This window comes from Crocodylus porosus, unplaced genomic scaffold (assembly GCF_001723895.1).
Source record: "Crocodylus porosus isolate Cpor-Errol unplaced genomic scaffold, CroPor_comp1, whole genome shotgun sequence".
NCBI lineage: Eukaryota > Metazoa > Chordata > Crocodylia > Crocodylidae > Crocodylus > Crocodylus porosus.
The window spans coordinates 15,117,447-15,140,880 of record NW_017728947.1 but is presented as its reverse complement, the minus strand read 5'-3'; the positions used below and the strand labels follow the sequence as shown (position 1 = coordinate 15,140,880).

At 41.4% G+C, this 23,434-nt stretch overlaps 1 protein-coding gene across 3 annotated transcripts in view; it reads left to right on the top strand.

Annotated features, from left to right (window-relative positions):
- The window catches only part of SBF2 (SET binding factor 2), a 489,875-nt gene that overhangs the window by 66,806 nt on the left and 399,635 nt on the right, over window positions 1–23,434 (top strand). For all 3 annotated transcript variants that reach the window (XM_019551418.1, XM_019551417.1, XM_019551415.1), the window contains exon 2: window positions 17,631–17,716. In XM_019551418.1, coding sequence (XP_019406963.1) covers window positions 17,631–17,716 — 86 coding nt within the window. The remainder of the gene's footprint in view (window positions 1–17,630; window positions 17,717–23,434) is intronic.

The window sequence follows — 23,434 nt, the reverse complement described above, 5'->3', positions numbered from 1 at the left end:
GGCACGGGTGAACCCCATATTTTCCATCAAGTCGTGGCAGGCGAGAGCGGCGAAGCGGGACGGTCCACCGAGTACCCCTCCTCTCCAGGGGACATCTGGGGTTCGGGGTCCCACGGTACGTGGTACACCCCCAACCCTTACAGTTAGTAATAGAAGTTATTACAGAGTAAATATAAGGTGAAGTAAAAATTTGTTTTATTCACTCACCTGGCCTCACCCTTTTATGAATAAGAGGGGAGACCAGCTGGAATGAAGTTGCAGTAAATATAAGTGTAAAAAGCGTAGATATGCTGTCTAAGCTGTGAAGAGAGGCAGTCGAAAGATGGAGTCTCCGATGTTTCTTCAGTTACAGTATGCTGGATACAAAGGGGGTCTGTTGGCCCACAGGGTTCACTAGCGAGCCCTTGCTTTCCACCCCTTGCAGGATGGGTGCAGCTGCCCACTAGTTAGTCTTAGGGCTGGTCAACAGCTCATAAACGGGATGGTGGATACAAACTGTAACACGGTGAATCGTTGTCGATTGTCGGATTTTCAAGGCCTTGGTTTTCACTGGGAAATGCCCAGACGGAGAGCTGAAGACCAGCTACAGGGTGATCAGGCCTGAAGGGTCGTCCAGTCATCGTCTCTGCTACTTCCTTTTTTACCTTTTTTATAGATGTTGGTTGGACTGTCTCTGTGACACCAACTATGATATAAGCTAAGCATACAGGGATAGGATAGTTTCTTTTACATAATAGTTACTAGGTAGATTTTCTACATAAGTTTTGTTTCTGCAGGAATGACATGTACAGGTAAGAAATGAAACTTACAGAATACGCGTGTGCAGCTTAATACAAGTGTGGAAAAGTACAAGGTTTTCATTTTGATTAACGGCCAAAACTACAAGGTCACATAAATGTGAGAGTGCTGCGTGGCAGTTATACAGAAATAAAATAAGACATTTACAGAAAAGAGCTAACCGCAGGTCTGGAGATTTGGCTGAAGGGTAAGGCAGAGTGGTGGCATTGTTAGCTGCCATTTAACACTGCCACCACTTTCCTTCAACCCCCCACTGCCAAATTTTCAGACCCATGGGTAACCCCTCTTTACAACTACACACAAATTAGGCTGGCGTGCTGGGTCTGACCCTGTGCACTGGCTCCAGAGTCATGGGTTAGGTCTGACCCTGGGGCGCTTAGTCTGGGGCTGCCCGCTGGCTTAGAGCTGGCACATGGCTCTTGAGCCAGTGAGTGGGGTTGGACTTGGCTTGGATCACTAGACCAGACATCATGAATCAGTTCTTGGGTCCCATGTACTGCATGGGACTGGCAGCAGGCTTGGCTTCTTAGTTGCTGCCATTTAGTTACCTCAATTGAAAATTGCACCCCCAGCCTCTCCTTCAAAGTGCATCAGAGTGCATACTATAAATGCGATATGCGAGAATGTACGGTATGCTTTTGTAGTTAAAGATGAATGAAAGCTAATGACTGACATTTTCTGAGGGGTGCCTTTAGTTTAGTGAAGGGTGTCTTGAGGTAAAAAGTTTGAGAACCATTAACTTGAGGTGTTGCCACTTTGTCTGAAAATTCTCCATGTTGACCATAACATACAATGAAGGTATTGCTGCATTTTTACTTGAGAGTGCTTTGAGTCATTTCCAGGGCTGGTTTGGTTTCTTCCCATATTTTTTTTGTCTGTTCTTTGGTTTTTTTGTTGATCACGGGGAATTTCTTACTAAAATTCTATGGTTTAATATCCAGAAGAAATTTTTTTTTTAAATAATTTGAGATTTGAATTTATTTGGATAATTAGAAATAATTTACTGTTTCTAATGCTTCCCCTCTCACACTAATAACTTTTTCAATAAATAGGTTTCATTTAGATAAGAATGATACACAATGAATCATTAATGTATGTGATCCTGTTTCACCAGGAGGAACACAACATTGTACTTAATACTTGCATTTGTTTTATATTAATTGAACCTGGTAATAAACTCACATCTTTGGGTGGATAATGGGGCAGGTAAGGTGTCAATCAAAAAAGATTTTTTTTTAGAGGAAATTGAGTTAGTTTAAATGGGATTTCATGGAAACCTTATAGAATCTATAGTGAAAGCAACAAAAAAAATAGCTTAAAGTGTAGTTTGTTCCTGCAGTCACCCTACTGTGCATCCTTTAAATACACTCTCTACTTACACAGGTTTTCTTAGTTAATTGCTTTAAAAATTACCAAACAACTTATTTCCAAAGCATTATACACAGAGTTCACAGTAACCACAACATGAATGTGTTGTTATCAGTGGTTTGCAAGTAAAAAGACAGAGTTTATCACGTTTCTCATTAATTTGGAATGTAAGTTGTATTAACAGCTTGCTTCTGGAATTTAAAGGGCAAGCAAAAGATGACATGTGACCTTTAATGGGCAAAGATTTATATAAGAAGGGAGTTGAGGGGACTAGGGTTCAGGAACTAGCAAATTTAGCCAGAATTTTAATGTGTTGTGTGTTTGTATTGTTTAAAGAAAAAGGAGGGTCAAGAGATTTTTGTTGGGGGAGAAATGCATTCTTTCTAAATTGCCTGAAAATGTAAATTGTTGACTCCAGAATTCTTCTTGGACAAAAACAAATGAGGTTATATATCGTAGAAGCACAGTTCATTAAGTCATGTGTATCTACAGTATAGCAGCGCGTTTGCTTATATATAAAATCAAAAGTAATTTTGGAAGAATGATCCTCCTTAAGTGTGTGTTATTTCTTTTGGCTATATTTTTGGAGACTTGAGTGAAAAAATTAACCCAGAAGGCAAATATCTTTATGAGTATTTTTAGGACTTTTTGTCTTGACTAAACAAAATAGTAATTCACTAAAATAGGTGTTTAAATTATTATTTTCTAAATTCCTGTAGTATTTTTATAAATGTGAAAGAAAATGGTGTGACACAACTACTGAATTCATCAACATGGAAACAGACCTGCAAATATTAATCAAACTCGCATCTAATAGTTTTTCAGTTTTAAATTCTTACTATATATGTTAAAAGTAATAAAAACTATTACTATTTTTAAGTAGAATACATTCTTCTCTTCAAAGATTTTGCAGATTTCTTCTCCTCCATCCCTGTGAAAAGAAGAGGTGACTTAGAGTGCTGTATGCAGAGTGATTGTTTTTGAGTTCCACTAGTTGGAAAGATTCTACTGGCTCTAAAGCAGTGGGGGGCCAACCTTTTTGGCAGGCATGCTACAAATTAAGCTCTCTCTCCTCTCAGTGCCATTCTGATCCCCTTTCTCTGGCTGATTTGCTGCTCTGCTTTCTGCTACTTGCTCTGTGCTCTGCACCCAATCTGTTTTGCTTTCTGATTTATGCAGTCTGCCACTGGGCTGTCAATCCTTTCCCTGATCTGCCATGTACCATGCACAGAGGCTGCCTGTTCCACAGGTTAGCCACTCCTGTTCTAAATGAATCTGCTGTTACAACAATAAAACCACTGGGTGCTGATACAACTGAAGGGTGTGGAGAAAACGTACTTTACTGGAAGAAGCAGTGTGTTAGTTGGACCCAGCTCTGCAGCATCTGTATAGATTGGATGCTTCAGAGGAGCTTTTCGGCTCTTTTATCTAATAGGTGATTCAATCAGCTATTAGATAAAAGTGCCAAAAAAGCCCCACTGAAATGTTCAATCTATACAGATGTTGGGCGAGCCAGGTCCAGCTAATATGATGCCTCCCCTGGGCATGGGCTTGGCGTGGGGTATGTGGAGTTTGAAGTAAAGCAGCATTTTAATTTTTTTTTTATATCTGTAAGCAGGCACTATACCTATGCTCGTACTCTTAAAGTGATATAGTATAGGTGTATGCATGTGTACACTGTTTATAATAACTGGGTTTCATTATTTGTCTGTTAAACTAGGGCTGTCTAACATCCAGGGGCCACACACACCCTGTGGGTTGTACTGGTGGGGGTTCATGGGCCCTCAGGCCTTATGGATGCCTCTGTCCTGCACCTAAAGTCTGCATCCTTCTCACTGCACTGGCATCTCCTGCCGCCACCACCACTGCACCATGCATGTGCAGACCTGACTTCACCCTGAGCTACCTGTGCCCTGCCTTGCCATGGCATGCTGAACTGCCCTCTGGGACAGACATGGAGCATGGAAATTGGAGGGGGGAGGGGGAGACTCCAACTGTAGTTGGTGGTGGCCAGACAGGAGTCTGGGGGGTTGCAACTTAACCTCTTGCAGGCTTCATGCAGCTTTTGGGACTCCACTTGGATTCCTGTTAAACTATTATTTCAAGCCATGTGGTCAGTGATGCAAGATTAACTGTATAACATGTGCATGTATTTTGCATGTGCATGCATGAACATGCAGACTAGGGACAGAAATTACACACTGGTAAATGAGTTCAAATCTGTAATGCAACAGAAGTTCAGTGAACATAACTGCTGTCAAAATGGCTGAAACAGGTTTAAGATAAACTTGGATGGATGTAGTATTAGACTTAACTGATTTAGGTTAAAGCAGTCTTTTGAACTTCTGTCCCAGATCCCTTGCAGATTCAAGTTAATTCACAGGCCCCAGAATCCCAGGATTCTTTGCATCTCCCCTGTAAACCCCTCTCCTCCTAACAGGGTGGGTTGGCTAGCCTTGACTCAAGCTGTCTGCTCCAGCTGAACAGGGAGGCATGATTGTGCGTGCGTGCGTCCGTCCGTCCGTCCGTCCTTCCTCCTCTGGCTTCTGGTCTTTGCCACTGCAGGCACCTGGCTGCATTTCAGGAATCAAAAGTGAATGTCAGTTCATTTGCTTATCAGTTCAATCTGCACAACTTAGACTTACCTGTGAAGATTGAATCAATTAGGCCTTGGGCTTTTTGACTGTCTGTACTTTGCCTGAAGGAAGAAGGCTGTGGGTGGCAGGTAACAGTAACCTGAGATGTGCCTTTGCCACAAGTGCATAACAGGGATCATTAGAGCTGCCTTAGTGCAGTGCTTTATGTATACCACTAAGCTTTACTGGGAGACCCTCACCATAACTAAGCGATTATAAATGAATCCTAAAAGTATTGGAATCACCCTTAAGGAAGGAGGGAGTTTTAATTGTTAACATTTCTGTCTCCCTAAGTCATAAGTATGGAGGAGCTTTCTTCAAGGAAGTCAGGATTGTGCCTCCCTGCAAGTCTGGATATTTGGCATGGGAGCTGTAGGAGCAGTAGCAGCGTTAATTGCCATAGCACCCTGAGCTGTGGCAATTAATGTTGTCACCACTCTGCCTCTGCCGAGTATCCAAACCCATGGAGATCCCTTTTTCTTGCATATAATGGGCATCCAGATTTTCCCCAGCTGGTTTTTGGGAAAAAGGTGCAGGTTATATGTGAAAAAATAAAGTAAAATAGCATTTTTTTTTTTGTTATGAAGAACTAAGCCAGCCACAGGCCAGAATGTTTTTGACCCTTTGGAGTCATATTTGAAATTTCTGTGTTTATCTTGTGAATCATGAGTTTGCATATGTAACAGTGCTAATACTGGGGTATAATCCATGGTGCCCTTGAAACAACCTTAAGGCACCCCAGGATGTCTTGGCACCCTAGTTGAGAATCACTATGCTGATATATCAACCTGCTCTACCTTCTGTATAATTATTGAAGATTCTTATGGGAGTTCTATTACAATAGTTTATTTATTATAGTTTACTTTTAGACTTAAGTATACTTAAAATTGCTTTAGATTCTCTAACTTAGTGGGGTGGGGGGATGGAATTAAGGTTAGTGAATGGAGACACATTTTGTGTGTTATGAGATACTAGGACTGCTACTGTCTTGCATATGTGTATGTCCCTGTAGTCCTGATTCCATAAAAAAGTATCCTTAGAGTTTCCATTTACTGTAAGAGCTCAACTGTCAAACCCCTGTAAGAGCCAGCATCTTTCCGATCAAACAACCTCTCTCACTGAATCCTGATTGGTTTCTTTTGGGAGCTGGAAACTGGAAAGCCTGATGGGTTCCTGTTCACTTGATCACTAGACATCTTATCCCTTAATGTTCCTTGGTTTAAATTAACATTAACTCTCATATGTTTAGAGTGAGTGTTTACATTTCATTTGTAGAAATGAGGAACCAGTGTACCTATTTATGTTGGCTAAAAGTTATTTTGCTGTAAGTCTCCCTTCCTTGTTTGTTCTTGAGTTGTCACTTTTACCAGTGAATCTTAAGCTTTTGCAAGAATAAAGCCGTAAGCAGACTTGAAAGGTTTGTACTTTACAAATGCCTTCTTATGAAAGTATGTTGTTCTCATCACTTATTTGAACTAAGATGGGAGTTTAGTAGAAGGCAAAATAAATATGGTTTCTCTAGTTCCCAGAATACCTCTGAATTACTTGTTCATGTAAGCCTGTTTTAATTGAAATGTTGTCACTTTTACAACTGCTTGGCAATCTTTTAAAAAATTATACCCAATGTGAAATTGAATGTGCCATTCAAAATAAAACAAAACAATTTGTTTTGCAAACATTTAAAATTGTGCTTTCTAAAATGTTATGATTGTAGTTGAAGCCTTAGCATTTTTACTTTAAAATATGATTTTGTTTGATAGACTTATTCTAATTAATGCATTCCGCCATATCTGAAACATTGTATTTCGTTGGGGGTTTTTTTGTGAGAGGGTGAAACTTGAGTTTTTCCTAATAATTTTTCTTTTATCATAAAGTCTAGATTTCAGGATACTTTTTTTTTCCAAGACAGATAAGTCAGTGTCTCATTTGTCTCACTGAACTAATTTTGCACAGAGTTGAATACTGAAAATCAGGATCTTATGTATTGGTTTCAATAAGCTTGTTTTCAGATGCTTGCAGATAATTTATTTTATTTAAAAAAACCTCTAAGTTCTTAAAAACCATGTTAAATATGCCACTGCAGTCTAGGGACAAATAAGTCTGCAAGAATGAAAACTGATTTGAGAATGACTTATTGTTGGAATGTGGCCTCTTGATATTTTTGGAATGTTGTCATAAGTTGACATTAGCATTTATTGAAACCAATCTTGCTTATCTTTGGAAATTTGTTTCATATGCTTTTAATACAGTTTTTCTTTTAACACCTTTTGTGCTGCCATATGTAGGAATATGGAATCATTCAGGTGTTTACAATGTTTCTGCTAGAGTATAAAGATGAATAATCTGATATTCTAAATTCAAGAGATCTGCTGATAGTTGGAAGACTTAATAAAAGTCAGTTGAAAGTAGTTAGAGTCAATGACCCAATAAACTGTGGGAATGAGGGATCTTATTACAATGTTAATGCTGTTTGGCTACCTATATCTGAAAAGTAAAGAATAATCAAGGGTCATCAGTAATTATATCAAAGCATTAGAAAAACTTGGAATGTACACTGCTTTAACATTTTTTATTTAACTCGTGTTCCATTTTTTATTAAAACGCAGATATCGGATCTGATTGTTTGTTTGTTTTCTCCCTTACCAGTTTCATTCCTGTTTCACTGCTTTGATTTAGAGCAGTGATATTCAACCATTTTCCTACCAGGGCCCATTTGCAAAGATCTATGGCCTGTTCTGACTTGCACCCTCTGGCCCTGCTGGTGCCTGACCCCTAGTCCCCTGTCCACCCCTGGGCCATGCTGGTGTCCATCATTCCTGACCTGCAGCCCCTCCCCTCCTCCCTCTGCCAGAGGTGCCCCCAGCTGTCCCTGTCCAGCTCGGGCCAGAGCATGGTGGCTGCAGTGACTCTGGCTCATGGGTGGCAGTGGAGCGAGTCCAGTCCTGGCACGGTAGGGAGAAAGAGGAGTAACCTGTGGCACCCCCCTTGCCCTGGGCTGGGGCTCCCACGCTGAGGTAGGCAGCCTGGTCATGACCCCTTCTGCCTCCCGGGACAGCATCTCCCGGCCATCCCGCCCCTGTGAGCATGGGCACTGGCTCTGATGCCAGCAGCCTGGCCACACCACTCTCCCCCACACCGTTCCCTCCTGGAAGGAGAAGATGCCTTCCCACCACCCTTCTGCCCTGCCACAGCTCACAACCATTTGAAATATTCTTGCGACCCACTTTTGGGTTGTGACCCATCAGTTGAAAAACACTGATTTAGAGGCCATATGCTGTATTTTATCCCATGTAAATGAACTGACGTTTCCATATTAGATGGCTTGGAGAACTGAGAAGATTCTTTTTTTCCTATTAAAGCAATTTGTTATGAGACTGGCTAAAAATCTAGATGTGTACCATTCTGGATGGTATGAGTCTTTCTCTCTCTCTTTTTTTTTTTTAACTTGTGGGCTAGATCCAGTCGCCTAAAGCAGCTGCTCTGGCTCAGGTTCCAAGCCAAGTAAAATGAGTATGTGTGTGTTAGAGTCATGGAGATGCAAGATTTTTTTGGGTAAATCCAATATCTTTTATTAGACCAACTCAAATTGTTGGAAAAATTCTTCTTAGCAAGCTTTTGGGTACAAACACCCTTCGTCTGTGTTTTTCCTGGATGGAGTGGTAAAGCAGCCAGAGGCCAGTATGTATGCAAGACAGCCATTCAGTGAAGGTGTAAATTGAGGTAGTCAGTAGATTGGGGGAGGGGGACAGGGAGCAGGGAATGAATGCAACTGTAGTCAAAGGATGAGAGACAGGAGGATGGGGGGGAAGGGAATGAGAATAGCTGGTAAAAAGTGGAGGGCTTACCTAGGTATTTAAATATTAGGCAGGTGTTAATGTGCCATAAACCCAATATCTATATTTAGTCCATGATTCTTTGTATCCAGTAGATTAATAAAGTGAAGCTCATAGGTTCATCTGTGAAAGGTATTTTGTAAATTTCCTTTGAGGATTAGAACTCAGAGATTGGAGAGTGGTTTTCTTGTGAGAAATGTGTCCCCACAGGTAATTGGGTATTCTTGTCTTTGATAGATTTTCGCTGTGCATTCATTCTGGTGCACAGTTGTTATTTGGTTTCTCCTACATATTTTCCATCAGAGCATTTGGTTTACTGGATGAGATGTATTACATTTCTGGAGGTTCCGGTATAAGATCCAGGAATGGTGATGGTTTTGTTGTGGGGTGTAGTAATTGTGGAGGTGGTGGAGATGTGTTGGCAGGTTTCACATTTCTTGTACTGGCCTGGGCTGAATACATTCAATGTGTTTTGGGCTGTAGAAAGTTTGCTTCTGGTGATGAGGTCGGTGAGATTTGGTGCCTGTTTAAAGGATAGCATGGGTGGTTCTGGGAATATCCCTTTGAGAACCAGGTCTCCATCTAGTATTGGTTGCAATTGTTTGAGGAATTTCCATGTAGGTTCCAGGGACTAGTAATATGTCATAACCAGTGGTGTGTGATTTATGGGGGGTTTTCTTTTGTACTGCAGCAATTCTTCATGTGGTTTCCAAGTGGCTCTTTCAAAAATGTGATCGATCTCTCTGGAGGAGTCTCCTTGTTGAGTGAAGGCCCTTTTAAGATTTATGATGCGATAATCACATGTGTTCTCAGTGCAAATTCGGTGGTGTTAGAGGGTTTGGCTGTATATTACAGTTGTCTTAGTGCTCTTAGGGTGATTGCTGGTTCTGTGCAAATATGTATGCTGGTTTGTGGGTTTCTTGTAGATGGCAGTCTGTATTGTACCATTCTGGATAGTGACCATCATGTCTAAAAAGTGAATGCTGGTGTTGGAGTATTCCAGAGGTAGTCTGATAGAGGGGTGCTGCACATTGAATTTCTCATGAAAATCAATCAGAGATTACAGGTTTTCAGTCCAAATGATGATGTCATTGATATATCTCAAGTATAGCAAGGGTTTGATGGTGCAGTCCTTGAGGAATTTTTCTTCCAGGTGGCTGCTGAAAAGGTTGGCATACTGTGGGGCCATTTTGGTGCCCACAGCTGTGCCCATGGTATGGAGGAAGTGTTGGTTATTGGAAGTGAAGTGTATAAGTTCAGTAGTATCTTTGGGCCTGTCTGTACTCTGAGTTGCAATCTTTTTCTTGTAGATATGTAAGGCAGGCTTGAATGGCATCCTGGTGTGGGTTGTTGGTATATGGGCTGGTAACATCCATGGTAAATAGCAGGGGATTGTTGGGAAGGTGGTCTACATTTTTAAATTTTCATAGAAGGCCTGTTGTGTCTTGGACAAAACCTGCTCTTTGGGTGACAAGAGGTTTTAGGATTGATTCAGTGAAACCTGTTATTACCCTTAGTATGGGTTCCATGGTTGGATATGATAGGACTGCCAGAGTTCCTTTGTTTGTGGATTTTAAGGAGCGTGTAAAAAGTCCGTGGGTTGGGTAGTGAGTGGATCGAGTTCTGTAGTTTTTCTTGTAGTTCTGATGGAAATGATTTGATGGTGGTTAGTCATGGAGAATTTCCTTGTTAGTTTAATATTCTGGTGTTCCCAAAGTCTGACAGTTTTATCATATTTTATCACTTATGTGATTTCCAGAGCTCGTCCAAAAAGGATAATTCTTTTTATATTATCACAAAAACATCTTTTTTTTGTAGAAAAATATTGAAATGCTAAATGTGAGAGAGTTGATTTTTGATGGATTTTGTTTTGGAAAAAATGCTGAAAATTTTGAAATCTCAAAAGTAGTTGATGTAAAAGGAAGTTCTGATTTTGGATTTGAACTGACTTCTGTTTAGAAATTTAAGTTACAACACAGTAAATGTAAACTAAAAAACCTTTAATTTAAAAACTATTAAAACTAGTTCTCTCTCACTCTTTTTTTCTTTTTTTTTGATTGTTGTTTTACAAAACTTGAGGCTTTGGTTGTTGTTCTTATCAGGATGGGAAACTTCTCAAAATATCAAATTCCCCTAGTAAGTGATTTCCTACCTAATTCTGTTCAACATTATTCTAAGTAGCTGTGTCAGCAGATATGCACATTTTATAAATCTTTATTACAGGAACTTTCTGTACAGGATCAATCATATTAAAATATTTGATCAGTTTATATTGCATACTCATTTGGTGGTAAAATATTTTCTACTGCTCAGGTTTTCTAGATATTCTATGGGACCATTTTCTTAATTTTTTTTCACTGGTTTCACAATAATCAACAGGATAGTTCTGCAGGGGACTCACAAACCCGTATTTTTTCTTCACTTTTAAGTATAGCAATATTCTTAATATAAAGAAAGATTAATTTTCAAAGATGCATGAATATTAGTTGCTGTGGACCTTATATCTTGACTATATCTAAAAAAAATATTCTTGAGACTTCCCCGATCTATGTGACCCCTTTTTCCCTTTTGAGAAAGGTTTTGTTTGTCTGGTTGATCCTTAGATCAAGTGCACTTGAAATGGAGACAGATTGAAGAGCGTTTGTCTTTCAAGAGTGCATGCTGAATAGACAACTCAAAAAGAGAAATCTTGAATGTGCAATCAGATGCAAGCAACAAGTTGTTTAATAAAGGCATTTTTGTCTATGCCTTAAGCTATGCATAACGTAACTGAGTTTGAGAAATTTAGATTTCATTTTTTAAATTTAATGTTATTACAGAAAGAAGACTTCACACACTGTATTAGAGGGATATGCACTGTTCTTAACTAAATTCCCTGGCAATGTGGGAAAAGCTGATCTAGAATGTTGCTTAATAGGAATCTGATAATTAATCTAATAATTTTAATTACTTGGGAGAACAAGGTTTAATATTATGCCTTACCTATTTGTGTTTTTATTCCCCATTTGACATTTCTTTGACTGCCTTTTACTGAAGAATGTGCTTGGATTTTTTTCATTTTCCTAACTTTTTATTTATTCTTTTGCTCCCTTTCTTTTTATAGTTGCTTTCCACCATAGAAATGCTTCCTTGTCAATCTAATATGGTTTCTAAATCTTAATTCTGATAATTTTTTATATATAGGATTCTGTTCTTTTTTGGGGGCATGACTTTTGTATGTACAACACATTTTCTTTGGCAAGGAGTGTTAGGGAATGGTTAATGAATGAATTAGAAGTTAAATTAGAATCTCATCAGTTACAGCTGCTTGGTGACTAGGAGGAGAAATAGTAGTTTAGATTTTAGTTTGGAGTATTAGTAGATCTAGTTCAAAGAAATTAGTTTTCAACCAAAATATGCCTCTTTAGGGGCAGTACTACTTACTTGCATGTTTTTATTTTAACTTTAATTCTTTTGTCTGGCAAAGCTATGATGCTATTATTGAAGGAATGAGCATCAGCAGCAGTGTTTATAAAATGTGTTAGTTATCAAAGGAAATTGTTAAAGGTTAGAATAGAAGGGTAAACACGGAGTAAGAAGCCAGGAATCTTATCTGGTTCCTGCTGTGGTCAGGGGCCTTTACTTTTTGAAGAAGTGTTTGGCTGTTACAACTAAAATGCTTTGAAGGCAAAGTTGTCTGCCATTTCCCCCCTCCCCAAGTGTGGGGTGGTCTTATACATTAGTCTCTCCCTCTCCCCCCTCCCAATCTGGTCTCTCCCTAGTTCAGAAAGTAGTTTGTATTTGAGTAAGCCAGAGGTACTCAACCTCTGCCTTGTGGGCCAAATCTAGTCCATGGAGCCTTGACAAGAATTGCCACAGGTTGTAAACTTTGGCAGCAGAGGGGCTATGGAAGTTCCACAAAGCTAGATCCTGCCTTGCCTGAGCCATTTCCCATGCTGTGGCATCAAGCCTGAGCCCAGGCTGGACAGCTCCTCCCCTTTCTCCTCCTCCACCCCATGCACATCCAGATCAAAGCCTCTGCCCCTTCCCACCCCCAACCTCCAGATTAGGGCCTCTTAGCGACCTCTTCCCCACCATGGCCAAATCAGGGATCCCTCCCCCATGTGTCCAGCTTGGGACCAGGCCACTCCTTGCCCCCAGGAGATGGATCAGGGTTGGGCTGCATAAACCCTCATAGCCGGATCTGGCCCATGGGTCAACCTGGCACTGACCTTCTGGTCCGCAGGTTGAAAAGGCTGTGCACCACTGGACTAAGCTATTCTAAACTTTATACGTTCCATTTATTTAGCAAGAAATTTTAAGGACTTCTAAAAAGTTTTTCAGTAACCTTTTGTCTTGTTCTGCTTCAGGTGAGATACCGAGCAAGTGAAGATAACATGCAAATACGAAAAAAAAATCACAATACTTTTTCTCAATGTTGTTAAAATAAAAAGAGCTTTCAAAAGGATAGTAAAAGAGTAAGAACAGTCCTTCCCCTTATGAACTTTTTCATTTAACTAGTAGTGTTCTGTGAATTTAATGCCTTTAATATCAGGAGTCAGGCCAAACAGCCTTGAAACATTGTTTAAAATGTTTAAGAATTACTATTCCATGAAGGAAGACCTTCTGGAGAAGTAGTACTAAAAGAGCATATTTCATGCAACTCTTTAAGAATTATTAGAGACCTTAGTAAGAGCTTACCTGGAGAGGTATTTTAAAATGTGTAGCACCTAACTAGCACACGTATATCACAAACAGCAAATCTTACTTGCACATGAACTAAATGAGTTCCTATTCCTGAGTGTTAGTGTCTTTTCAGCAGTCTAATTAAAAGCAATCTGGTAGGCAAAGATAGCCTTAAAACCTATAAAGAAAGAAGGCAGTAAGTTCTTTGTGGCGATATTTTCTGTAATACATACTTACAAAATTAGTCTGTTTGATATGTCAGGGGTCTCAGGCTTCCTATGGAGTCTGAGGCCTAGAGTGGGTATAAGGATACCTGATAAATTCTTTCTGGAACCCTAACTAGTACTATAAGTATAGGGTTGCCTCACTGCTGCAGCTGTTTGCTCTGATGAGGCCTCCCAGTTGATCTCAGTATCTGCTGCTGCTCCATTTACACAGCAGTCCTTTGGACCTCCTTTTCTTTTACCCACAGAAGGTTCTTTTTAGGGATGCGAATGGTGAAACGAATACTTGTTTTACTGATAAGTCCCATGATAACTGGTTATATAGCTTACCGGTTATTGTTTAGCGCAGGGCAGGGCACAGTCCAGCAGGGAAGGGGGGAAAGTAAGTTGCATGGTGCTGCAGCAGGAACTGGAAGGCGCTAGGGCAGGCAGGAGGGAGGATGCAGCGGGGTGCTACTATGTGATGGGAGGGGTGCTATTATTGCTTTACTAGAAGAGATCATACTAGCTTTAGTGAAATAGTTGGAGGTTCCTGCCTTCACCACTGTATACAGCAGTGACTCTCAACTTTTTTGCCTCAAAGTGCCCCTTGGAAAATGGCAGCTGATAGTTTTTCACTTGTTTCTTAACTATAGAAAAATACTACAGTAATTTTCCTGTTGCATGAACTCAGACCACAACAGGTCAGGTTGTTTTTGACAGATTTCCTAGTTGAAATCTTTGGATTGATTTTGTGCATACTTAACAGTGCTAATACTGTGCGGCACCTTTAAAATAATTTCATGGCCCCTGGCTTGAGAATTGGGCTAAGTAAAGACCTTCAAAAAGCCTGAGCCTGAATTGATTCAATCTTCGCAGGTTAGTCTAAACTGCATAGACTGAACTGAGAAGCAAGTGAATAGACATTCACTTTTGATTCCCCCGGTGAGTGGAGAAAAGCCTAGCAGGGGCTTCTGTGCCCTTGCCAGGCAGACCCTGGCTGGGGTCCTGTGCCGGGGAGGGAGGGGGGATTAATCTTCCCTCCCCCTTTTGCATCAGGTGGCTGTCCTGGGACTGACATCTGGTCATGTCCTTGCTGCTCAAGCTGTGAGCTGGGGAAAAAGCCTGGCAGGGGCTGCTGCACCCTTGCCAGGGAGACCCTGGCTAAGATCCTCTGTTGGGGAGGGAGAGGGGGGGTTAAATCCCCATCCCTGTCTCCCCCTTTGCCTCATGGGGCTGGCCCAGGGTCTGACCATACCCCCTGCTCCCAAGCAGGGAAAAGCCTAGTAGGGGCTGCAGTCCTGCAGGGTTTCCCACCCTCACCCCATCCTCTTCTCAGCCACCTGGAGCCATAGTAGTGCAAAGTATCCTGAGATGCTGGGAGACTGTGAGTTAACTTGAACCAGGCAGGGGTCTGGGGCAAAGGTTCTTTAAATCGGTTTGACCTTAATCAGTTAAATCTGATACTACATTCAACCAGGGTTATCTTAAACCAGTTTTGACCATTTTGAAAGTGGTTTATGTGCACTGAACTGCTGTTGTTTCAGGTTTAAACTGGTTTCTGATCACTTAAACTGGTTAGTGTATAAATTCTGTTCCTAGTCTTGCTGGCTTAGAGGATTGGAAGGAAAGTGCAATCTCTAATTATATATCTGAGTGATGAATGTGTAGGTAATCGCAAACAGTTTTCACAGGTGTGAAGAAAGGAGAGAAGACTCAGGTGTTCAGTAGCTGCAGTATGTTGGAGAGTGTTTAGATTTTGTGTGAGAAACAGGGCAGGGCAGAGGTTGTTGAGAGGTACACTGGTGTAGCAGAGACCATTTATGCCAAAGACAGGTTGTAAGCTGCTTCTGATCCAAGGAACATTTAGTAAAATAATATTATGGGGGGGGGAATAAAATGGAAAAAATTGAAGGATTTATAGGGAGAAAGGAAAAATACATCTTTCTGACCAAGCTGACAAGTTTCTGCCTGAAAAAAGCTGATTCAGAGAGGAAAGATAATGGGATTTGGGGGCAGACCACAAAATGCCCCTTCAGATTCCTACTGGCTTAAATTAGTGGGTCTTACAAAATTACCACAGTATTTCTAGTCTTACTGTCACTTACCACCACTTGGCTGGGACACAATTTCCTTCTTGTGCTGGACAGTACCCTTACAGATTCTAACTACAGTTATGCTTCCTTCAGTCTACAGCTTGCTTTTGTAGCTGTGCTGTCATGACACTGACTCTGACTCTATCCCTCTTCCTGGCCTGTCACAGTTTTGATTGCAGTTCTTCAATATACTGTCCTGTTTGTTTGACATACAGTAGATTTCAAAGTGCACTGTTTTGGGGTAGGATTGTTCTCTGCAACACTCGGTAATGAATTTACATTACTGCTGTATGGTGACATCTGTTACCACAATATTTTCCACAGTTAGTAGGAAGGTAGTAGCAGAGCTTGGAAAGGGTAGAAACAGACATGGCTAAATGGAGCAGATGACCTTTGCTAGGATGTTTCCCCATCTGTTGTTCTGGTTCAGCTGATCTGCTTCATTGTGGAAAGCAGCCATTGCCCATTGTCCCACAGGACTGGATCCCTGCCACTCCTGGGAGTGTACAAATGGCAGGACCCTGGGCTTCCCTGTTTACAGATGTGCCCCACCTCAGCCAGGCTTCCATGTTTATGTCTCTGCAAACATAGAAGCCTGGAGTTTCCGTGTTTGCAGAGACGTGCCCTGAGTCAGGGTATTGCAGGACCTTATGTGCACCCAGGAAATTCCCAGGCTGGGGGATTCCAGGGGCATGTGTCTGCAAGGGGGAAACCTAGTCTGGGGCTTCAGGGGCTTGATCCTGCATAACCCGAGAATGGAAATTCTTGGGACACAGAGAATCAGGTCCCTGAAGGCAGCCGTGGAGCGCTCTCTTGACCCAAAGTAAACAGATGTCTACCATAAAAAAGCAGGTGTGGATAGCACAAAAGCAACATTTGTTTCCAGCTGAAGTGATTTTACCAGTTGTGAACATAATCTTTTCTTTCTTTCTGCCTTAAAAAAAGGTTTATCATCTATAGTAAAGCAAGAAAAATGACATCAGAGGCTGGATCCAGACATGCAGGCACACGTGGTTTGTACTGCTGCAAACCTCTTTGCAGCACCACAAACTGCACAAGTTGCACATTAATCAGTGTACAGCACTGCCAGTTTGCAGTGCCGGGGCAGGCCGGTAGCAAAACACAAACGAACAAAAACCCTGGGAAAAAAGTGGCACAACCTACACCAAAGAGGCAGTGCTGGGACAAATGCAGAGGCAGGGAAGCAGGCAGGCCAGGGCTGCCTGCTCTCTTGTCTCCTTGTGCTGTGGAGCCTCCGTTCTGAGGCACCTTGCACCCCAGCCGACTGCTCCCCAGCTGGCTGGGGTGCAGGGTGCCTCGAAACAGAGAAACAGGCAGCCTTAGGTCAGCTGCTCCCCTATCTCTGCATGCCTGAGCGTGGGGGCTCCACTCCACTGCGCCCCAGCCAGCTGCACAGTGACCCCAGCCAACTTCACACTGCACCCTAGACAGCTGTCTCCACAGTGGAGCCCGTATGCTGAGGTACATGGAGACAGGAAAGCAGCCAGCCCAGGGCTGCTTGCTTCTGTCTCAAGGTACATTGCATCCCAGCCAGGCAGGGAGCAGCTGGCTGGAGCACAGGATACCTCAGTATGGGGGCTCCACAGCACACGGTGATCCATCTCCCCATCTTCATGTGCTGCTCCCTGGCTGGCCAGTGGTGCTTCAGTGTAGGGAATGCCTGTGTCCCAGCCAGCTCCCCCCTGCAGCATGTGAAGCAGCAGAACCCTGTATCCCGCTGCAAAGAACATGGGCAGGGGCATGCATTGCAGTACAAAGTAGCAGCAGAAATTTGTGCTGCTACTACTTGTGGTGCTGCAGAGGCGCACCCCTGCTTGCATGGACCTGGCCCCAGAGTCTTTATTTTATTTTGTTTTAATTTTAAACCAGAGTAATAGCCTACTGCTAACAATGCTTGTGTTATGGGATTTATTCTTGCATAAATACAGTGTGATATTTATTATAGCATTTTCTTTCAGTAAATTATTTAGTTCGGTCTGATTTCATGTGTTAATTTTTATCTTGTGTTAGGCTCAGCAGAAGGCTTGGGGAAAATTATTCAGAGGTTTCCTCAGAAGGATTGGAATGACACTCCTTTCCCACAGGGAATAGAGTTGGTAAGTTCATGTCAGCTTGCTTGCTTGCTTTCTTTCCTTTTTTTGAAACTAACTACTTTAGGATAGATCCTGGCAACTGATCTGCCTCGATGAAATCATATGTACGACCCTCTAGGCTGATATGTTATCGAAGGCAACTGAGTAGGAAGGAAGATAATGCTTTCAGGAGAATCATTTTGGCTGGCAAAAGATAAAGGGGAAAGAAAATCATGTCCACTTAAGCTAGGGACAAATATTTATTACATATAAACCAGTGCAAGTGATTAGAAACCAGTTCAAATCTGTAGCACAACAGAAGTTCACTGCACATAAACTGCTTGCAAAATGGCTGAGACCAGTAAGATTAGATAAACCTGGATGGATGTAGTATTAGACTTGACTGTCTTAAATTGCTTTATTGAACTTCTGTCCTAAGTCCCCTCCAGATTCAAGTCAACTTGTAGTCCCCCAATATCCCCTGATGCTTTGCACCTCCCCCTGCAAATGGCCCTTGCAGGGTGGGCTAACCTTGCCTAAGCTGTCCGCTCCAGCTGAGCATGGAGGCGTAGTTTCTTAGTAGCTAGGATTAGGAGGGACCTGAACAAATCATCTAGCCTGACCCCCTGCCACAGGCAGGAATGAATGCTGGGTCCACAAGACCCCAGACAGGTGATCATCCAACCTCCTCTTGAATTTGCCCAAGGTTGGGGCGAGGACCACTTCCCTGGGAAGTTGGTTCTAGATTTTGGCCACTGTAACTGTAAAAAATTGCCTTCTGATCTCTAACCTAAACCTATTCTCCATCAGTTTATTACCACTGTTCCTTGTCACCCCAGATGGTGCTGGGGAGAAAAGGGCTCTACCTATTTGCTGTTGCTCTCCCCTGATGAGTTTGTAGGCAGCCACCAGGTCCCCCCTCAGCCTCTTCTTGCCGAGGCTGAACAGGTTCATGTCCCTCAGTCTCTCCTCGTAGGGCCTGTCCTGCTGCCCTCTCACCAAGCGGGTGGCCCTCCTCTGAACCCTCTCCAGGCTGGCCACATCGCTTTTGAAGTGTGGTGCCCAGTACTGGACGCAGTACTCCAACTGCGGCCTGACCAAAGTCGCATAGAGGGGGAGTATCACCTTTCTGAACTGGCTTGAGATGCACCTTTGGATGCATGACAAGGTATGGCTGGCCTTGCTGGCTGTGGTCTGGCATTGGCGGCTCATGTTCATCTTGGAGTCAATAATGACTCCAAGATCCCTTTCTGCCTCTGTGCTTTCAAGAGGGGAACTCCCTAGCTTGTATGTATGCTGTGGATTCCTTCTCCCAAGGTGCAGCACCCTGCATTTGTCTACGTTGAACCCCATCCTTTTCTCGTCTGCCCACTTTTGTAGTCTGTCTAAATCTAGTTGCAGCCTCTCTCCCTTCAAGTGTGTCCACCTCACCCCACATCTTAGTGTCATCAGCAAACTTGGACAGCATGCTTTCTACCCCCTCGTCCAAGTCACTGATGAAGATGTTAAACATGCGGGTCCGAGGATGGAGCCCTGGGATACCCCACTGCTCACATCTCACCAGTTTGAGTACAGCCTGTCCACCACTACTCTCTGGGTGTGCCCCATCAGTCAATTTTTTTACCCATCCAACTGTGCAGGCATCAATGCCACAGTTGCTTAATTTATTGATGAGGATGGTGTGAGAGACAGTGTCAAAGGCCTTCTTAAAGTCCAAAAAGACTACGTCTACGGCGATACCATCATCCAAGGATTTAGTTACATGGTCATAAAAGGCAATCAGGTTGGTCCGGCAGGACCTGCTTTTGATGAACCCATGCTGATTGTTCCTGAGCATGATCTCCCCTGATGGCCCCCCACAGATGTGCTCCTTGATGATTCTCTCCAAGATCTTCCTGAGCACCGAGATGAGGCTTACAGGCCTATAGTTACCTGGGTCCTCCTTCCTCCCCTTCTTGAAAATTGGGACCACGTTAGCTAGTTTCCAGTTCCCTGGCACCTGGCCAGATGACCATGAATGCTCATACTGCCAGGCTAAGGGCTCCATGATGACCCCTGCCAGCTCCCTCAACACCCTTGGGTGGATGGCATCTGAACCTGCAGATTTAAAAATGTCTAGCTCTTCCAGAAGATCCCTAACTACATCTGCGCTGACTGAAGGCCTGACAGAGCTATCCCCAAGATTGTCCCTACCTCTGGTAGGTGGGATGTCCCGGTCCCTGTTCAAGAAAGCAGAGGCAAAGAAACTGTTAAAAATATCAGCTTTCTTGTCTGGCGTAGCCACAAGATTACTGTTTGCGTCTTGCAGGGGCCCTACATTGCCTGGTGCCCTCTTCTTGCTCCCAATGTGCTTGCTCTAGCATGCTCTAGTGCCCCCCAGCTTCTGGCCTGGGCCACTGCAGGCATGTGTTTGCATTTCAGGAATCAAAACTGTAGACTATCCTGTGAAGGTTGAATTAATTCAGACTCAGATTTTTTGACTGTCTGTTCTTAGCCTTAGAGAAATAACTGAAATGAAAAAAAATAGAATGACTACTAAATATGGTAGCTAGAAAGCTAAACATTCATTTATTTTAAAGACCTGTTTCCTCTTGCAACTAAGTTTATAGGCAGCTGCATTATTAGAAGTACTTTCCATTCTAATTCAGCTTCTCTTCCAGTGCCAATATACAAATATATATTAATAATTCTTTAAAAGTAACTGAGCTAGTTTGAAGAAAAAAGGTTTTAAATATGTAATGCATGTTTGTTTCTTTGCAGAATAAATGTTTAATATGCAGAATATTTAGATTTCTTAATTGTTATCTTTAAGTATTGCAGAAAATTATTTTTGCCTCTAAAAGTATGGAAAAGGTTAATGATGATGATGACTTAGACCATATAATAGTACTGTATAGTGGAAGGCTTATTAGTAAATGATTATTCGAGTATATATTAGTGTGTGTGTGTCTACATTAATAATGCATTCAGTGGTTACACCTCAGTGGCTGAAGGAAAAGACTTGTAGGTGTTCATTATAGCTTGTTAGACATTGTTTCGATTTTAGTTACTGGCTGAATATTGTCTCTTTAGGGCTAAAATATTTTTAATTTAAACCTCAACATTTATCAGAAACAGTAGAATTGAATGTGTATAGAGGTGCTATAGAGCTACAGATGGTTAATAGCTTAAGTCTTTTGGATGTTTTTTGGGGGGACGCAGTAAGAATAGTAGACAAAGAATGATATTAATTTATAAATGAATAATGCCATATTTTTATATGCTAAAAGGCCAGTAGGTGCTATCATGATTAATCTGACTGTCCTGCATTATACAACCCCAGAATTTCATGGTGATTCCTAATTTTTCTTCACAGCCACAGCTTTTTAAGGTTCAAGTCTTCAGTATTAAGTATGAGCTGCGCAACTTTTTTTGTATTAAAGGCACGTGTTTAAGTGTTTCTCCTCAGCTTTCTACTGTTACATTTAAGTTGGTTGGTTCTAGAGTAACAGAAATGTTGCAACATTTTTCAATACCGAATTGAGAGAACTTGCTGTGATTCTTGTAATATAAATAATAGTGATATTTTATTTTGGAGAATGGACCATGTAAAGAGCAAAAAAGAGCTAGGCTGCTTACCTCAGTGTCTGAATAATGAACAATGATAGTGTTAATTTTACCAGTTTAGATAAAATAGGCATTACTCTAACATGGTCTTATAAGGAGCATTTTAACACAATTGAGGAATGTTTTCTTTTGTTAGTTCCTGATTCAAAAGCACTTTAGTCTGTTTCTGCATTTTCTCAAATTTATGTAGCTTTCAACGGGATAACTATGACCTTCAGATTTTGAACATAGTAGAGCATATTCATTTGGAACATATTTTCTATATCTTGTAAAAATTACAGTGTCAGAGAAATGTTTTTATAGAGGAAGTCCAAGAATCTAGATTTAGGAATACTTGACTTGAGCATAAGCTAATTAGATTCATGAGAACCAAAGTTTGGTAAAAAAACAATCCAATCTATAAATCCAGTATATGTAGAAGTATATTGGGGAAAACCCCTCCACCTCACAGTGCTTTCTGTAAAACAGATTCTCAAATGTTGACAACTATGAATAAAACAGGGACAATTCTCTAAACCATCTTGGTCATTTTTTTCTAATAGTCAGGTATTAGGTAGTCAGGTGTTAGGTATTAACATGGTGTTTATGTTTGCTGAATTTACCTGTCTGAATGGCTCTTGAGCAGGGGCTTTCCAAAACGGTTCAGATCACTGAGAATATACTGTACTGCTTATTTGCTTTATTTGCCTTTGTGAAGAATGTTAAGATTTGTGTACATTCACAAACATTTACAGTGAGAAAATAAAATAAGTCTTGTTTATGAAAAAGGTAAAAAAAAAAAAGGATTATGTTTTGAAGGCCCAAGTTTTGAGTAACTTGACCGCATCTTATACAATGAGACTTGGGCATATTTTGAAATAGGGGGACAAGCTAACTCACGCTTTGGGTATTTTGGCAATGTTCATGCTTCTGACCATTTTATCATATAATTTGGCTTTTAAGTAATGTTAAATTTATTTTGACCTTTTATTGTTGAAGCACTTGGGAAACCACAATCAGGATTGAAATACAGTATGGTCTGTGCTACAAAAAGGCTATTTTCACTCCAGAATGCTTCAGTTGAAAGCACAACTATTTTTACTTGAGGATAATTTGGTGACGTTTTTCTCTGGCTTTCAAGAGAAAAAGACAAATGGTACAACACTTTATAGTCAAAATACAGCAAAGCGTAAGTCCAGCAGGAGAGGAGGAAAATGTGCATTATCCCTATTCACGTGGCCACAAACCAGTTGTGTGGGCCACAATCCTGCCCCAGTTTTGTGCTGCGGAAAAAGGAAGATTTCACGTTCTCTGAATTGTTTCTGAGAGTCTGCTTGTTTTACCTAGAAATGTGGTCATGCATATAATAAATGCTGTCTCATTATTGATGTGTATTTGTTTGGGTATGTTACTGAATGGAGAATGATGAAAATTAACTGTGGAGGATGAAACAGGGTACTTGTACCCTGCAGTGAAATGAATTAGAGCCTTGCTTGGTAGCCAGCTATTTCTATGGCTCAATACAGGAGGAAGAAATTGGTGCAAATTCGTTCATGTGAAAAATTAAACTCGATTTTTCTTAAATAGTTTGTTGCTGTTATAGCATGGAGGAAATCAGTACTACCTTTCATTGGCTTATTGATAAAGAGAGTGGTTTTACTGATGTATGCAAAACGGAAGTTTAAAAAGTTGAGGAACAGAACTTGAAACAGTATAAGAAAATGTAATATTACAACCTCTAGGCTCTTCTTTCAATGTACATTCCTTTCAGGTTTCTTGCTGAATAGCTTTTTATTATAAGAGCTGGAATAGTGGTATTTTAATTCTTCATTTAAAAATCAAAATGAGGGGTTATTTACTGCTACATACGCATTTTTTATATAAAAATGCTAATTTGTTAGCCAAGGGGTATATAGCATACTATCAAGTGAAGAATGCTAGTTTGAAAAACAGATTTGGTACTTCATTCCTACTTTTGAAGGAACTACATTTGGCTGGGGAAAGAGGGAGCCTAATTTTGAGAACCCTTCTCGGAAATGGAAGGAACAAAGGTAACAGATTTAATCATAGAATCACAGAATCACTGAGTCAGAAGGGACCTAGACAGATCATGAAGTCTGACCCCCTGCCATGGGCAGGAAGGAGCACTGGGGCTGG